The 15950-nt window shown below is 41.7% G+C and overlaps 1 protein-coding gene across 24 annotated transcripts in view; it reads right to left on the bottom strand.

Moving 5' to 3' along the window:
- RALGPS1 (Ral GEF with PH domain and SH3 binding motif 1) overlaps positions 1-15950 on the bottom strand; it is a 400445-nt gene that overhangs the window by 54783 nt on the left and 329712 nt on the right. For all 24 annotated transcript variants that reach the window (XR_012155323.2, XM_073315016.2, XM_073315015.2 and 21 more), the window contains one exon: positions 6057-6124. Coding sequence is in view for 23 of the 24 variants with exons in the window: in XM_073315016.2 (XP_073171117.2) it covers positions 6057-6124 (68 nt within the window). In the remaining variant the exon portion in view is untranslated. The remainder of the gene's footprint in view (positions 1-6056; positions 6125-15950) is intronic.

The raw sequence follows: 15950 nt of genomic DNA, 5'->3' as shown, positions 1-15950 counted from the left end.
TGTGTGTATTAAGTTAATACCACTTCATGGAAACTACAGAACCCGAATCACCAAAAAAGAAAATCAACCTTCTGCTGACTCAGATGATGAAAATGAACATGCATCAGTCAGCTCTGCTTTGGATCGTTATCGAACAGAACCCGTCAATAGCATGGACGTATGTCCTCTGGAATGCATGGAAGCATGAAGGGACATATGAATCTTTAGCGCATCTGGCACGTAAATATCTTGCGATGCTGATTATAACAGTGCCATGCGAACGCCTGTTCTCACTTTCAGGTGACGTTATAAAGAAGAAGCGGGTAGCATTATCTCCTGCAAATGTAACCAAACTTGTTTGTCTGAGTGATTGGCTGAAGTAGGACCGAGTGGACTTGTAGGCTCTAAAGTTTTACATTGTTTTATTTTTGAATCCAGTTATTTTTTGTACATAATTCTACATTTGTAAGTTCAACTTTCATGAAAAAGAGATTGCACTACAGTACTTATATCAGGTGAATTGAAATATACTATTTTCTTTTGTTTTTTACAGTGCAAATACTTGTAATCAAAAATAAATATAATGTGAGCACTGTACACTTTGTATTCTGTGTTATAATTGAAATCAATATATTTGAAAATGTAGAAGACTTCCAAATATATTTAAATAAATGGTATTCTATTGTTTAACAGTGCGATTAATTGCGTGATTTATCACAATTAATTTTTTTAATGCTTGACAGCCCTAAAAATACACAAAAAACTAACAACTATACTTCCACTAATTATTGAGAGGATGCAGCAAAGTGCAGACTAAAGACCAGTTGGTTCTGCTGCTCACCAGCTGCTAACTGCAGTGTTTGAACAGGGATTGATAGAGGGTTGGGGCCATTGCTCAATATAAAATTTCAGGTCTAAATATTCAAACCCATGAGAGAGGATGCACATAGCTCACATAATGTCTATTTGTTTTCTAGAGTTTTTGGCTCGACAACAAAGTTGCATGCACATCCCACAGGAGAAGATTCGGGCAGGCAATTCTTGAAGATGAATTATTCATTATGAATTATTTTAGCTCTAGTTTCAAGGCTAAGAGGCAAATGCTGATCTAGAAAAGTCACTTATTAGATCATACCATCCACATTCCATGGCTAGTGCAGGATTCTTTTATAGTTTATGTTTACACATTTTTTTATCCAGTTCAGTTGTAAATGTTCCAACTTCTGGTACTTTCACAACTGCCTTTCCTTATGGATTTAGCTATTAATGCCTTCATGTAAATTAATTTCTCCAGCTCTGCAACTATTTTTATTGTACTTAAGAATTTCTGACAGTTTGTCAATATCTTTCTGGGAATGAGGTCCCCAGAGTAAAACATTATAATGCAGAAAAGGGCTCCTTATGCTGTGATATGGTGTCTTTGCATATATAGTTCAAAAGTACATGGTCCTTTTTTTCCCCTCATACAACACTGCAACCTGATGCCTAATTTATCATCCCTAAGATATCACAATATCAATGCAGAAATTCTTTCTGAATCTACCAGATTTTTCACAGTGATTAGCAAGGGTACTGTACTGGGGAAATGGAGTATGGGAAAACACCTTCAAACTAGGAGGTCAAAATCACCTAAAAATCTGGTTTGATTTTCAGAGCTGCTAAGTATGAGCAGTATCTATTGACTTCAGTGAGAGTTGTGGATGCTCAGTACACATAGGAAAAATCAGACAACTTATTAGGTGCCTAACTTTAGGAACCCAAATGTGAAAGTTTTATTCAATATCTTCATCAATGAATTTAGATAATGGCATAGAAAGTACACTTATAAAATTTGCTGACGATACCAAGCTGGGAGAGGTTGCAAGTCCTTTGGAGGACAGGATTAAAATTCAAAATGATCTGGACAAACAGGAGTATTGGTCTGAAGTAAGCAAGATGAATAAGGACAAATGCAAAGTACTACACTTAAGAAGGAACAATCGGTTCCACACATACAAAATAGGAAGGAGTACTGCAGAACGGGATCTGGGGGTCACAGTGGATCACAAGCTAAATATGAGTCAACAGTGTAACACTGTTACAAAAAAAAAGCAAACATCATTCAGTGATGTCTTAGCAGAAGTGTTGTAAGCAAGACACGAGAAGTAATTCTTCTGCTCTACTCCGGGCTGATTAGGTCTCAACTGGACTACTGTGTCCAGTTCTGGGCACCACATTTCAGGAAAGATGTGGACAAAGTCCAGAGAAGAGCAACAACAATGATTAAAGGTCTAGAAAACATGACCTATGAGGGAAGATCGAAAAAATTGGGTTTGTTTAGTCTGGAGAAGAATGAGGGGGGCAATGGTAACAGTTTTCAAATACATAAAAGGTTGTTACAAGGAGGAGGGAGAAAATTCTCCTTAACCTCTGAGTATAGGACAAGAAGGAATGCTTTAAATTGCAGCAAGGGTGATTTAGGTGGGACATTAGGAAAAACTTCCTGTCAGGGTAGCTAAACACTGGAATAAATTGCCTAGGGATGTTGTAGAATTTCCATTTTTGGAGATTTTAAAGAGCAGATTAGAAAAACACCTTGTCAAGGTTCCTCCCCCACTCTGAACTCTAGGGTACAGATGTGGGGACCTGCATGAAAAACCTCCTAAGCTTATCTTTACCAGCTTAGGTCAAAACTTCCCCAAGGTACAAAATATTACCCCCGTTATCCTTGGACTGGCCGCTACCACCACCAAACTAATACTGGTTACTGGGGAAGAGCTGTTTGGATGCGTCCTTCCCCCCAAAATACTTCCCAAAACCTTGCACCCCACTTCCTGGACAAGGTTTGGTAAAAAGCCTCACCAATTTGCCTAGGTGACTACAGACCCAGACCCTTGGATCTTAAGAACAATGAACAATCCTCCCAACACTTGCACTCCCCCTTTCCTGGGAAATGTTGGATAAAAAGCCTCACCAATTTGCATAGGTGACCACAGACCCAAACCCTTGGATCTGAGAACAATGAAAAAGCATTCAGTGTTTTACAAGAAGACTTTTAATAAAAAATAGAAGTAAATAGAAATAAAGAAATTCCCCCTGTAAAATCAGGATGGTAGATATCTTACAGGGTAATTAGATTCAAAAACATAGAGAACCCCTCTAGGCAAAACCTTAAGTTACAAAAAAGATACACAGACAGAAATAGTTATTCTATTCAGCACAATTCTTTTCTCAGCCATTTAAAGAAATCATAATCTAACACATACCTAGCTAGATTACTTACTAAAAGTTCTAAGACTCCATTCCTGTTCTGTCCCTGGCCAAGACGACTACAGACAGACACAGACCCTTTGTTTCTCTCCCTCCTCCCAGCTTTTGAAAGTATCTTGTCTCCTCATTGGTCCTTTTGGTCAGGTGCCAGCGAGGTTACCTTTAGCTTCTTAACCCTTTACAGGTGAGAGGAGCTTTCCCCTGGCCAGGAGGGATTTCAAAGGGGTTTACCCTTCCCTTTATATTTATGACACACCTGTTAGGGATGGTCTAGATAATCCTTAGTCATGCAAGGGACTGGACCAGAAGACTTCTTGAGGTCCCTTCCAGTTCTATGATTCTATGTTTATATTTCAGCTGAACATAGCTTCTTCTGGGGCTACCTTAGTAAAAATTAACTCATTTGTCAAGATAATCCAAATATTTCAACACAAAGCCAGATTACATATCTAAGCCTACAATCTATTTGGAATCCTAGCACTATATTAACAAGATGAAGCCCAAGTGAACACTAAATACCATTGTATCTACAAAGAATCTTATATATTTTAAAAGGACACTGCCAAGTTAGGAAGATAAACTTTAGTTTCTTAAAAGCATTTTCCCTCACTGTTTAGAAAAAGCTCTTAGATGCTCAAAACTGAAAACTGGTTACATATCTCCCTACCCCCACTTGCATGCATGTACCAATATGTTATTATAGGGCTGTTCCTGGGCACTTAGTTACACACTAGTTATTTATTGTCCATGAGGGCTGGGCTGCACACACAAGCTTCTTATTGCATGGTTAATCAAATAAAGGCAAGCAGGTTTTGAAGAATTTGTTTTCCAAACCACTACTCTCAAATCACAAACCCTCATCATACAGAATGACATAGTTTCTGGAAACATATGAGCAATAAAAAGGCAAGTTCGCATTTTGGGCCAACCAATCTCAACAGTGGTCCTTTAATCAAACATGTTGCCTAGTTTTGGTAAAACAAGGCTCCATTTCTATGACTTTATGCATCATAATATCCTCAGTGTCTATTCAGTCAAGTCAAGGGAAGCAGTGTGTTGTACCCAGGCTCCTACTGAATCCCACAGATCCACATGGAATCTAGTAGCTGTGAAGGTTGTTACTTTACCTTCAAACTGGTAACAGGGCACTTAGAAATAAAATAATGAAACATCCAAGTTGTCCCAAGTCACTTATATCAAATCCTTTCATAAGACAAAAAGAGACAACAGCCTGTATTGTGTGGTTACCATCTTCAGTCTGCTTCCGAACAAGTCTTAGTAGATAATGGGGAAGCATGTCTGTATATTGGGGAAACAGACTCCAGCCAAAATCTCTTATGAATTCTATTGTATAGATAGATAATAGATAGTGTTGGGTAGTTATCACAACACTCCTTTACCCTTTCCCGAGGTGATATAGCTCCCTTCCTTAGTTCAAAGTGCTACTTTACACAGAACTATGTGTAGAGAACTTAATTTACTATTTACTGCACTGAATCAAGCACACTGAAAGAGATACAGTCCTGATTTCTATTCACTAGATAAGTATAAATGAAAAAGCACATTTATAACAAACACTGAATCCATCCAATTTCTGTTTCATGTACAAATACTCTATCTATTCCTTATGTAGCATTTGTGTTCAGTGATAAATTATGCTTATTTATAAGTTAGCAATCTTTATCAATGCTCAGCTGTCAGAGATACTCTACCTCTTAGAAAAAAGGAAAGGAGTACTTTTTTGCAGATACAGACTAACACGGCTGTTACTCTGAAATCTACCTCTTAGGGGACTGCTCCATGGAAACAAGTCTGACAAAGAAGCACAGAGTAATACCACTGGGCACGTTGGTCCCTGGCAGGAATGATGTGGTGACAAGGCTGGTGTGGAGACAAACTTGGTTAGCAGTACTGCACCCTTGCCAACCTGTGTTGGCCAGCCCCAGGGATTATCTCTAGGGAAACAGAGCTGGAATACCTCTGTGCTTTTACTCAAAAGTACAGAGGAAAATACCTACTTGGCTTGTATACTGGCTATTAAAAATGTGGAGCTTGCCAACCACTAACCTCAGAAATGCTCATTTTCCAGTTTCATGTGAAATTAGAGATCGATAAACCCATTAGCCAAACAGTGCTGAATGCATGCTCCATCTACAATCTCTTCAAGTGAAGAATAACTTCTAAAGGTTTTGATTTTACTTATTTTTTAAAAGATTATAGGATTTGCCATTCTACTGCAGATGAAAAGGCAAAACTTCCTTCTTGACCACTGGAGCATGATATCTGATGAGCATCGTAGCTCACCACCTGCAATTGTTATTAGCAGTTATACAATCATCTGGCTATTTCTAAGATGCTGCCACACTATCTGATTCTGACCACCCATGGCAGTGAATTCCAGACTAACTACATGATGTGTGATTTGTTCTAAATTGATTGGCTATTTATTTTACCAAGTGACCACTTGTTTTTGTTATTACAAATATACTGAAGTCAGGTGCTCACTACTGAAAAATTCATCACTGACAGTTCTACAACTATTACATTTTTAGGATCATCTACATCACTCAATGCTCTGAAGGTCAGAATGAGGTATTGATTTTCTGACAATTCTTTCAGCATACCTATTTAATTACAATAAAATGCAATTTTCCCATTTGAAATGCAATGAATCCCTAGGCAGAATGCTGATGTGAATTGGATTCACTATATGGACATAACAAGCTTAGAAACTCCAGATGCATAAACTAGAGAGAATGATTTAAGTAAATACAGATGTAATATTGATATGTTGTTGAGATTCAAATATTCACAACAACTTTTTATACCTGCAAGATCTTCCTTGGAGGAGACCAGTCGAGGAGAGCTGCTTCCTGGCTCAATTCTTAAGGATAATCTGGAAAACAGGATTTTAGACACATCAGTAGTGAAAGCGTTCACTGAAGTTAGAAAGGTAAACAGAAGAAACTAATTATTTTATTTTAAGTAGGAAGTCTGGTTTGATCTGAAAGAATATTTATTTATTTAGCTTCAATACAAAACAGGTCCAGGATTCCTAAAGTTAACCTCTGCCCTTTAAATCCACCTAAGAGACTAAGAGATATTGTGGTGGGTTTTGTACCTCGTCAACCCCTTTGATTCTGGGGGTGGGGGGAAGGTTAACCCCACCTCCTGGCTTCTACGCTGGTTTCACAACCTCCCCGGTAGTCAGGGCTGTATGGCCCAATGGCCAGAGTCCCTCTAAATCTTCTTCCCCGGTGGGATAGCACGGCCTAGCGGCCAGAGTCCCTATAGTACGCTCCTAAAGCAGTGTGGCCCAATGGCCAGAGTCTCCCAAAACTCTCTTCCTCTGGTGGGATACCGTGGCCTAGTGGCCAGAGTCTCTATAGTGCACTCCTAAAGCAGTGTGACCTGAGGGCCAGAGTCCCTCTAAGTCCTCTTCCCCTCTTAGGATAGTGCGACCCAGCAGCCAGAGTTCATCTATCTCCTTTGGGATAAGAGAGGGGTCGGTGAATTATGTTGTCACAAAAAAAAGGGGGGAGGTTAGAGACCCCAGGTAGGGGAGCCCGAGCGCACCCGTCTTCACCGGGCTCCAACCCAGGGCCGTGTCATTGATGGCATGATCGGCCCCGGGTCAACGGGGAATCCTACCGCAACACGCTGCCCTCAGTGTGGTGGGAGATACTACTCCTTTCCCTTTCCTGGGTCACTTCCTACCAGTTCTCCAAATGTAGCAATCCCTGTGGCATCAGAGTCTTCAGGTTCCTCAGCCTCTGGGGCTCCCTGGGGTTCCCACAGCTGCCAGTCTCTGGTCCCACTTCCTGGCCCCTCAGCTCCCTCCTATACAAGTCGCCACTGCTCCTGGGCTGGAGCCTCCGCTGGGTGTCCTCCTTCCTCAGCAGCCAGCCCTGACTGAGCAGCTCTGCAGGCTTTTATACTTGACTCTCTATTGGAACATGCCCAGCAGAGCCTCAGGGGTGTGGCTTCCTCTGCCAGCAGGGAAGGGTTGACCCTCTCATTCCCAGTGCGGGGCCAGTCTGCCTTGTCACAGATATGTTTAAAATGTCAGTGTGAATTATCTTTTATACTTTTTGTCAAAGCAGAAATATGAATCTGAAAATGCAGACACGAAAACCATAGTGGCAAAGAACTCTTCCCTTTCTACATGTTTGTGGGAGGGGTCCCTACATGATCCCAGAGAACTGTGCGGTAGGAAATATTTATTTTATAAATGTGATAATTATGTGTACTTATGAAAATAAGGCTTATTTTGTGGGATTTGAAAAAGTTTGTAAGAAAATAATACTGAATAAATATAAATGTTTAATAGTATATTTATTTACAAGAATGTAATGTTAATTGTAACATATCATTCTGCCTGCCTGCGAGGGTTTATAGTTAAGGCTCCATGTCTGTCACGGAGGTCGCAGAAGTCAGGGATTCCGTGACTTTCCATGACCTCCGTGATGGCGAGTGTGGCTGACCTCAGGGCCGCCCATGCAGCTAGCTCCGGGGCCTGCTGTTCAGGTGGCCCTAGGGACAGTCACATCTGCCACTGCTGGAATGGCTCTGCAGCCAGCTGCTTGGATGGCTCCGCAGTCAGCCGTGCAGCTGCTGCTGGAGCGGCCCCGGGGCCAGCCATACACCCCCTTCCATTAGTGCCCCCGTCCCCAACCAAGATTTAGTCACGGGTATTTTTAGTAAAAGTCATGGACAGGTCACGGGGCCATGAATTTTTATTTATTGCCAGTGACCTGTCCATGACTTTTACTAAAAATACCCGTGACTAAATCGTAGCCTTAGTTATAATGTATTTATTGCTGTAGTATCTCAACACTCCTCCTCATGTGTCCTTTCTTCTGTTGCATCTACCTCCTCCAACCTCTTGTTTAACACATACACTCCTCATCCTGGCTCCCACAGATCATCTATTATGCACCAGTGTTTTTGAGAGGAGAATTTGAACAGGGCTGCAATTTTACTGGGGGTATTTAAATTCATACAAACAACATTACTAGTCTTAATTCTTCAGCATATGGCAAGATTGGGGAGTATAATGAAGAGCAACTGCCCCACCAGCTACCCACCCAGAGCAAAGTGCTGTCACATCGGACAAGACAGCCTCAAATGATCCACAGCATTACTCCAGAGACAGATTATACTGTCCCTGTTTGCAATGGGTTGCACTGTTATCAATATTCAAGGGTAATTCCGGACGTACATATTGACATAACTTGGTTCCACAATGTATCTGGTGCCTCAGAAGGCAGAATGGACAACATACCACCAACACTACCTACAAACATTACATCCCAGAAATGCTGGTTTTCATCCCTGACGCACAATTCAAGAATGCTCTTATTGCAACCAGTGTCACGCTGGATTTCCTAGAGTGCTAAGACAACAACATTTCCATTCCAAAATTCTTTCCTGCTCTGCTGCAAAAAAACAGTGCAACGGTGAGGGCCAGTGTCCAGAGAAATGATCTTTAATGGAAAGCATCTGTCTTAACACACTGACACCAGGTCAATGCACAATTATACAGGCATTAGAAAATAGTGCAATAATATAAATATCTAGGCAAGATATATGCTTCTTTATTAACAAGAAGGTTAATATGATGGCCGGGACAGGACACAGTGAATTACAGTGAAACCAGGGTAATCAGAGAAAGATAAATGTATATCCACAAAATGCACAACTAGCAGTAGAAAATAATGGGATTTAAGGGAAGTTGTTTGGTCTCCAAGGTAAAAGTCTGTAATCCTGCTCAGTCTTTTATTTAAAGGTTGACACATCAGAAGTGACATTTTTTCTTAGACCAGTTCAAAAATGCATTTTGATCTATCCCAACAAAAACATCAATATGAAAAAGCCAACTCTGGATCAAATTATTAGACTTGGATAAGGATCCTTATGCCTGAAATACCTAGGCACCTGGCTTCCACAGGAATGACTCTGGCATTATAAAATACGGAGAGTTGCAATTTAACTCCAAGTTTAAGGTAATCCTACAACAGTGATTCAGTTTTCAATTTTAAGTGGATCTTCAACCATCCATGGAAGACAGATGACCCTTGAAGAGGATTTTATGCTAAGAAGAATGGAAAGAATGTTCTGCAAGGAACAGGTGGACAACAGGTGGTGTACTGCCTTTCCAGAACCAAGACATTAGACATCACTCTAAGATTAGAGATGTTACTGAAGCTGGCAGGCAAAGTTCCTCTGGTAATGGTGCATATCACAGCAGTAATGACACTGTGTTACAAGGTACTTTACAGTTTAAAGATAACATCAAGGAATGCAAAATGGTGCTGAAGCAGAAGAATGTCCAAGTGATCTTCTTGGAGATCCTTCCTGTCCTGCAAGCAAAGGAAGACAGAAAGCAAAAGATTCTGGAAGTAAATCACTGGCTAGTTAAGTGATGTAAGACAGAAGGTTTTGGTTTTGTGGAATACTTGGTCCATCTTCTGTGTAGAGAGGGGGCTTCACGGTTTGGATGGCCTCCATCTCAGTAGAAGGAAAACCAATTTCCTGGGGGACAGGCTGGGAGCAGTGGGGACAAAAAAACTAACTGGCTTCAAGACTGAATTTGATAAGTTTATAGAGGGGCTGGTATGATGGGACAGCCTACAATGGCATGTGGCCCATTGGCAACTGCCAGTAGCAAAAATGCCCAACAACTGGAGATGGGACTATAGATGGGCAGGACTCTGAATTACTACAGATAATTCTTTCCCAGGTGCCTGCCTGGTGGGTCTTGCCACATGCTCAGGTCTAATTGATCACATATTTGGGATCAGGAAGGCATTTCCCCCTGCAACAGTTTGACAGAGACTAGGGATGGGGGGGGGGGTGTTGCCTTCCTCTGCAGCATGGGTCATGGGTCACTTGCAGGTTTAAACTAGTGTACATGGTGAATTCTCTCTAACTTGAAGTCTTTAAATCATGATTTGAGGACTTCAGTAACTCATCCATGGTTAGGGGTATATTAAAGGAGAGGATGGGTGAGGTTCTGTAGCCTGCAATGTGCAGGAGGTCAGATTAGATTATCACAATGGTCCCTTCTGACCTTAAAGTCTATGAGTAGTCAGGAGGGTGTTAAACTAATAATAAAAGAACAGGATAAAAAGAGGGAACAAAGGAGCATCCATTTAGCACACAATAAAGCACATAGTTAATCAAGACACCAGTGGACATGAAGAAAAGAAACATTTTATTTAATTATACACCAAAGCTAGGAGCATGGGTAGTAAAGAAGAAGAATTGGAATTATGCAATTATGAGCATAAATTTGACCTACTTCATATTACTGAAACTTAGGGGGAAGATCTGCATGATTGGAATGTTAAAATCAATGGTGTGACCAAAGTTCCTGCTCTACCTTGGTGGGTCCTGCGCTTATTGGCAGATTTGCTCACCTTGGAGCTTCATGGCAACCCTCAGCTTGGCTGTTTTTCTGAATTCACAGTCCAGGTCGACTCCTCCTGTGTCTGACCAGGAGTTGGGAGGATTTGGGGGGAACCCGGGCCCGCCCTCTACTCCGGGTTCCAGCTCAGGGCCCTGTGGAATGCAGCTGTCTAGAGTGCCTCCTGGAACAACTGTGTGACAGCTACAACTCCCTGGGCTACTTCCCTATGGCCTCCTCCCAAAACCTTCTTTATCCTCACCACAGGACCTTTCTCCTGATGTCTGATAATGCTTGTACACCTCAGTCCTCCAACAGTCCGCGTTCTCACTCTCAGCTCCTAGTACCTCTTGCTCCCAGCTCCTCACATGCACACCACAAACTGAAGTGAGCTCCTTTTTAAAACCCAGGTGCTCTGATTAGCCTGCCTTAATTGAGTCTAGCAGCTTCTTAATTGGCTGCAGGTGTTCTAATCAGCCTGTCTTAATTTGTCTCCAGAAGGTTCCTGATTGTTCTGGAACCTTCCCTCTTACCTTACCCAGGGAAAAGGGACCTACTTAGACTGGGGCTAATATATCTGCCTTCTATTACTCTCCTGTAGCCATCTGGCCCGACCCTGTCACACTATACATTTACAATTTTTGAAGTTTGCTTTTTTGTATTTGTTATAAATACAAAATAAAATTTATGCATAGAAAAAAAAAAACCTTCCCTCTTACCTTACCCAGGGAAAAGGGACCTACTTAGCCTGGGGCTAATATATCTGCCTTCTATTACTCTCCTATAGCCATCTAACCCGACCCTGTCACAATGGTTATATCCTATTTAGGAAGGATCAAATAGAGAAAAGGGTTGGAGGAGTGACACACTATGTAAAAAATGATTACCTGCTTCCAACTCACTGACAACTTGGAAGAAAATGATCTTAAATGCTTATGGCTCAATGTCGTAACAGATCAAGCACGAGATGGGCTACTAGTTGGAGTCTGATACAGACCACCAAATCACATTAGAGAACAGGATGACTGTCTTTTTAAGCACCTACTTATAATGTGTAGGTTTAAAAAAAAAGTTATCATGGGGGACTTCCAACTTAGTGACACATGCTGGAGGTCCCATGCTACCAGTACTAAATCATTGTTGCAATTTCTGTATATTATAAATGATCTTTTCCTAACTCAGAAAACGTTGCATCCAGCATACGTGAATTCTGTATTAGACCTCATCTTGACAGATAAAGGATTGATCATGGATCTAAAAAATAGCGGTAGCCTAGGTACAAGTGATCATGACTTGATCACACTGTAATGTGAAAACAGAATATTGTCCAAACCAGTAAAATATATACTTGATAAATTAAAAGGGATTGATTTCACAAAGATAAAAACAATTATGAGCCAGATCAGTTGGGAGAGAGAATTTAAACAGAAAAATGTGAATGATAATTGTGAACTGTTTAAGAACATTTTACTAGCTGCCCAAAAGCCACAATTGAGAAAGAAGGACACACTGGTTAAAAAAAAAAATCAACTCAGTTTAGTGGGCAAATGAAAGCAATGTGATAGACCCAGACCGGTTGGGTGCAGGAGTCTGGCAGAAGGAAAACACACTGGACAAATAGTTTTCTGTTCCCTGAGTGACCAGGGCAGGGGCTACCCCAGAGCAGTCAGGAAGGTGCTAGAAGCAATTAAGTCAGGCAAACTCCATAAGAAACCTGGAACCAACTAAGAACTGATTAGAAGCAATCAAGGGAAACAGGCTAATCAGATCACCTGAAGCCCATTTAGAACCAGCTGGGACTAATTTAAAAGGAAGTCCCTTCAGAGAGGCTGGCTGGTAGGAGCTGGGAGTAAGAAGGTGTGTTGTGTGAAGACTGGGAGAAAGAAGGTGCTCAGTAAACTGGGAGAACAACAGAAAACTGGGAGTAGCTGGGAGAACAAGCGTGGTCAGGTACTGAGGAGGGTGCTAGGAGGGACAGTTGGGGAAGTAGCCCAGGGAAGGGCTATAGCTCCAGAAGTATAGGAAAACAACCTGTTGCCGCTGCCAATTAGGGTTCCTGGGCTGGAACCTGGAGAAGAGGGCGGGCCTGGGTTCCCTCCCTCCCCCCCCCAAACCCAAGAAGGAAGACCAGGACTAAAGAGGGTTCTTACACAAAACCCGTTGACTGGCCAATGATGAAGGTGACTCAGTAAGCTGTAACCCTTGCCACTAGGAGGGGAGAGAGGCTACATTGAGGGTCACAAGAAACATCTGAGGCAAGTTAAGGGGAAGTTGAGAGTAATGAATATAAATCAGTTGCTAGGAATTGTAGAAAATTAATAAGAGAAGCAAAAGGACACAAGGAGAAATCTATGGACAATAAGGAGTTTAAAAATTATATTAGGGACAAAAAGAATCCTAAAAATTGTATTAGATAGATATGGTAGAATTGTCAATAATAATGCAGAAAAGGCAGAAGTATTCAATAAATATTTAAGAATATAAGAACATACGAATGGCCATACTGGGTCAGACCAAAGGTCCATGTAGCCCAGTATCCTGTCTTCCAACAGTGGCCATTGCCAGGTGCCCCAGAGAGAATGAACAGGTAATCATCAAGTGATCCATCTGCTGTCACTCATTCCCAGTTTCTAGCAAACAGAGGCTAGGGACACCATCCCTATCCATCCTGGCTAATAGCCATTGATGAACCTATCCTCCATGAATTTACCTAGTTCTTTTTTGAATCCTGTTATAGTCTTGGCCTTCACAACATCCTCTGACAAAGTGATCCACAGGTTCACTGTGCGTTGTGTGAAGAAATACTTCCTTTTGCTAATTTTAAACTTGCTGCCTATTAATTTCATTTGATGACCCCTAGTTCTTGTGTTATGAGAAGGAGTAAATAACACTTCCTTATTTACTTTCTCCACACCAGTCATGATTTTATAGACCTCTATCATATCCCCCCTTAGTCATCTCTTTTCCAAGCTGAAAAGTCCCAGCCTTATTAATCTCTTCTCATACGGCAGCCGTTCCATACCCCTAATAATTTTTGTTGCCCTTTTCTGAACCTTTTCCAATTCCAATATATCCTTTTTGAGATGGGGTGACCACATCTGCACGCAGTATTCAAGATGTGGGCATACCATGGATTTATATAGAGGCAATATGATATTTTCTATCTTATTATCTATTCCTTTCGTAATGATTCCCAATATGTTGTTCGCTTTTTTGACGGCCGCTGAGTGGATGTTTTCAGAGAACTATCCAAATGACTCCAAGATCTCTTTCTTGAGTGGTAACAGCTAATTTAGACCCCATCATTTTATATGTATAGTTGGGATTATGTTTTCCAATGTACATTTCTGTTCTTTATTTGGAAAAAAGCCAGATGATGTAGTCATATCATATGAAGATGAAACACTTTCCACTCCAGGAGTGACTTAGGAGGATGTTAAACAGTAGCTAATAAAGTTTGACATTTTAAAATCAGCAGATCTGGCTAATGTGCATCTAAGAACTTTAAAAGCATTGGCCTAGGAGCTGTTTGGATTGCTAATGTTGATTCTCACTAAGTCGTGGAACACCGGGGAAGTTCCAGAAGTATGGAAGAAAGCTAATGTAGTATCAATATTTAAAAATGGTAAATGGGATAACCTGGGTAATTATAAGCCTGTCACTCAAACACTGATCCCAGGCAAAATAATAGAAAGGCTGATAAGGGACATAATTAAAAAAGAATTAAATAAAGGAAATATAACTAATGCTAATGAACATGAATTATTGGAAAAGCAGATCTTGTCAAATTTGATTTTTTTATGAGATTGCTTGATAAAGATAATAGCATTGACGTACTTAACTTAGATTTATGCCAGGCATTTTATTTGGTATCACACAGTAGTTTGATCAAGAAACTGGAACAAATACAAAATCAACAAAGTGCACATTAAATGGATTAAAAATTGGCTAACTGATAGGTCTCAAAATGTAGTTGTACATGGGAAAACATCATCTAGCCCTTTTCAAACTGTGGGTTGGGACCCCCAAGTGGGTCACGACCCCATTTTAATGGAATCGCCAGAGCCAGCATTTGTTACTTGCTGGGACCCGGGGCTAAAGCTGAACCCCCACCTGAGGCAGCGGGGCTTAGGCAGCAGGGCTCGGGCTCCAGCCCCCTCTCTCCCCATCTGAGTCAGCAGGGCTTGGGCTCCAGCCCCCTCTCTCTCTGCCTGGGGTGGTGGGGTTCGGTCTCCGGCCTCGCCTCCTCCCACCCGGGATAGCAGAGCTTGGGCACCTCCCCCGGGGCCATGTAGTAATTTTGTCATCAGAAGGGGGTCACAATGAAGTTTGAGAACCGCTGGTAGGTGTAGTGCTTCTAGTGGTCCCACAAGTAGCAGTTCTCAGCCCTGTGCTATTTAGTACTTTGAACAATGTCCTGAAAGAAAATATAAAATGACTACAAATAATTTGTAGTTTACACAAAGATTGGGGAGTGGTAAATAATATAGAGGAGAGGTCACTGATACAGAGTGATCAGGATTGCTTGGTAAGCTGGGCGCAAGCAAACAATATGATTTTAATATGGCCAAATGTAAAATTATACATCTAGGAACCACAGATGTAGGCCATACTTACAGAACGAGGGACTCTATTTTGAGCAGCAGTGACTCTGAAAAGAAATGGGGGTGGGTGGGTCATGGTGGGTAATCACATGAACATGAGCTCGCATGTGTGATGCCGTGGCCAAAAGAGCTAATGCGACCCTTGATTGTATAAAAAGGAGACTGCTGCCCAGGAAGGTTATATTACCCTTTGTATTTGGTACTAGTGAATTGCTATTGGAATACTGTAGCCAGTTCTGGTGTCCACAATTCAAGAAGGATTTTAATAAATTGGAGAGAGTTCAGAGAAGAGCCATGTGAATGATCAAAGGATTGGAAAATATGCTTTACAGAGATAGATTGACGGAGTTCAATCTGTTAAATGTAACTAAGAGAAGGTTAAGGGGTGGCTTGATCAATCTATGGCAGGGGTGGGCAAACTTTTTGACCTGAGGGCCACATCTGTGTATGGAAATTGTATGATGGGCCATGAATGCTCATGGAATTGGGGGCTGGGATGTAGGAGGAGGTGAGGGCTCTGGCTGGGGGTGTGGACTCTGGGGTGGGGCCAGAAATGAGGAGTTCAGGATGCAGGAGGGGGCTCTGGGCTGGGGCTGGAGGTTGGGGTGCAAGGGGGAGGTAAGGGCTGAAGATGAAGGGTTGGGGGTGCAGGAGGGTGCTCTGGGCTGGGAGCAAGGGGTTTGGAGGGTGGGAGGGGGATTGGGGTGGTG

The sequence above is a fragment of the Lepidochelys kempii genome, chromosome 16 (genome assembly GCF_965140285.1).
Source record: "Lepidochelys kempii isolate rLepKem1 chromosome 16, rLepKem1.hap1, whole genome shotgun sequence".
Classification (NCBI taxonomy): Eukaryota; Metazoa; Chordata; order Testudines; family Cheloniidae; genus Lepidochelys; species Lepidochelys kempii.
Note: the sequence above shows the minus strand (reverse complement) of the source record. Positions and strands in the feature narration are given on the sequence as shown.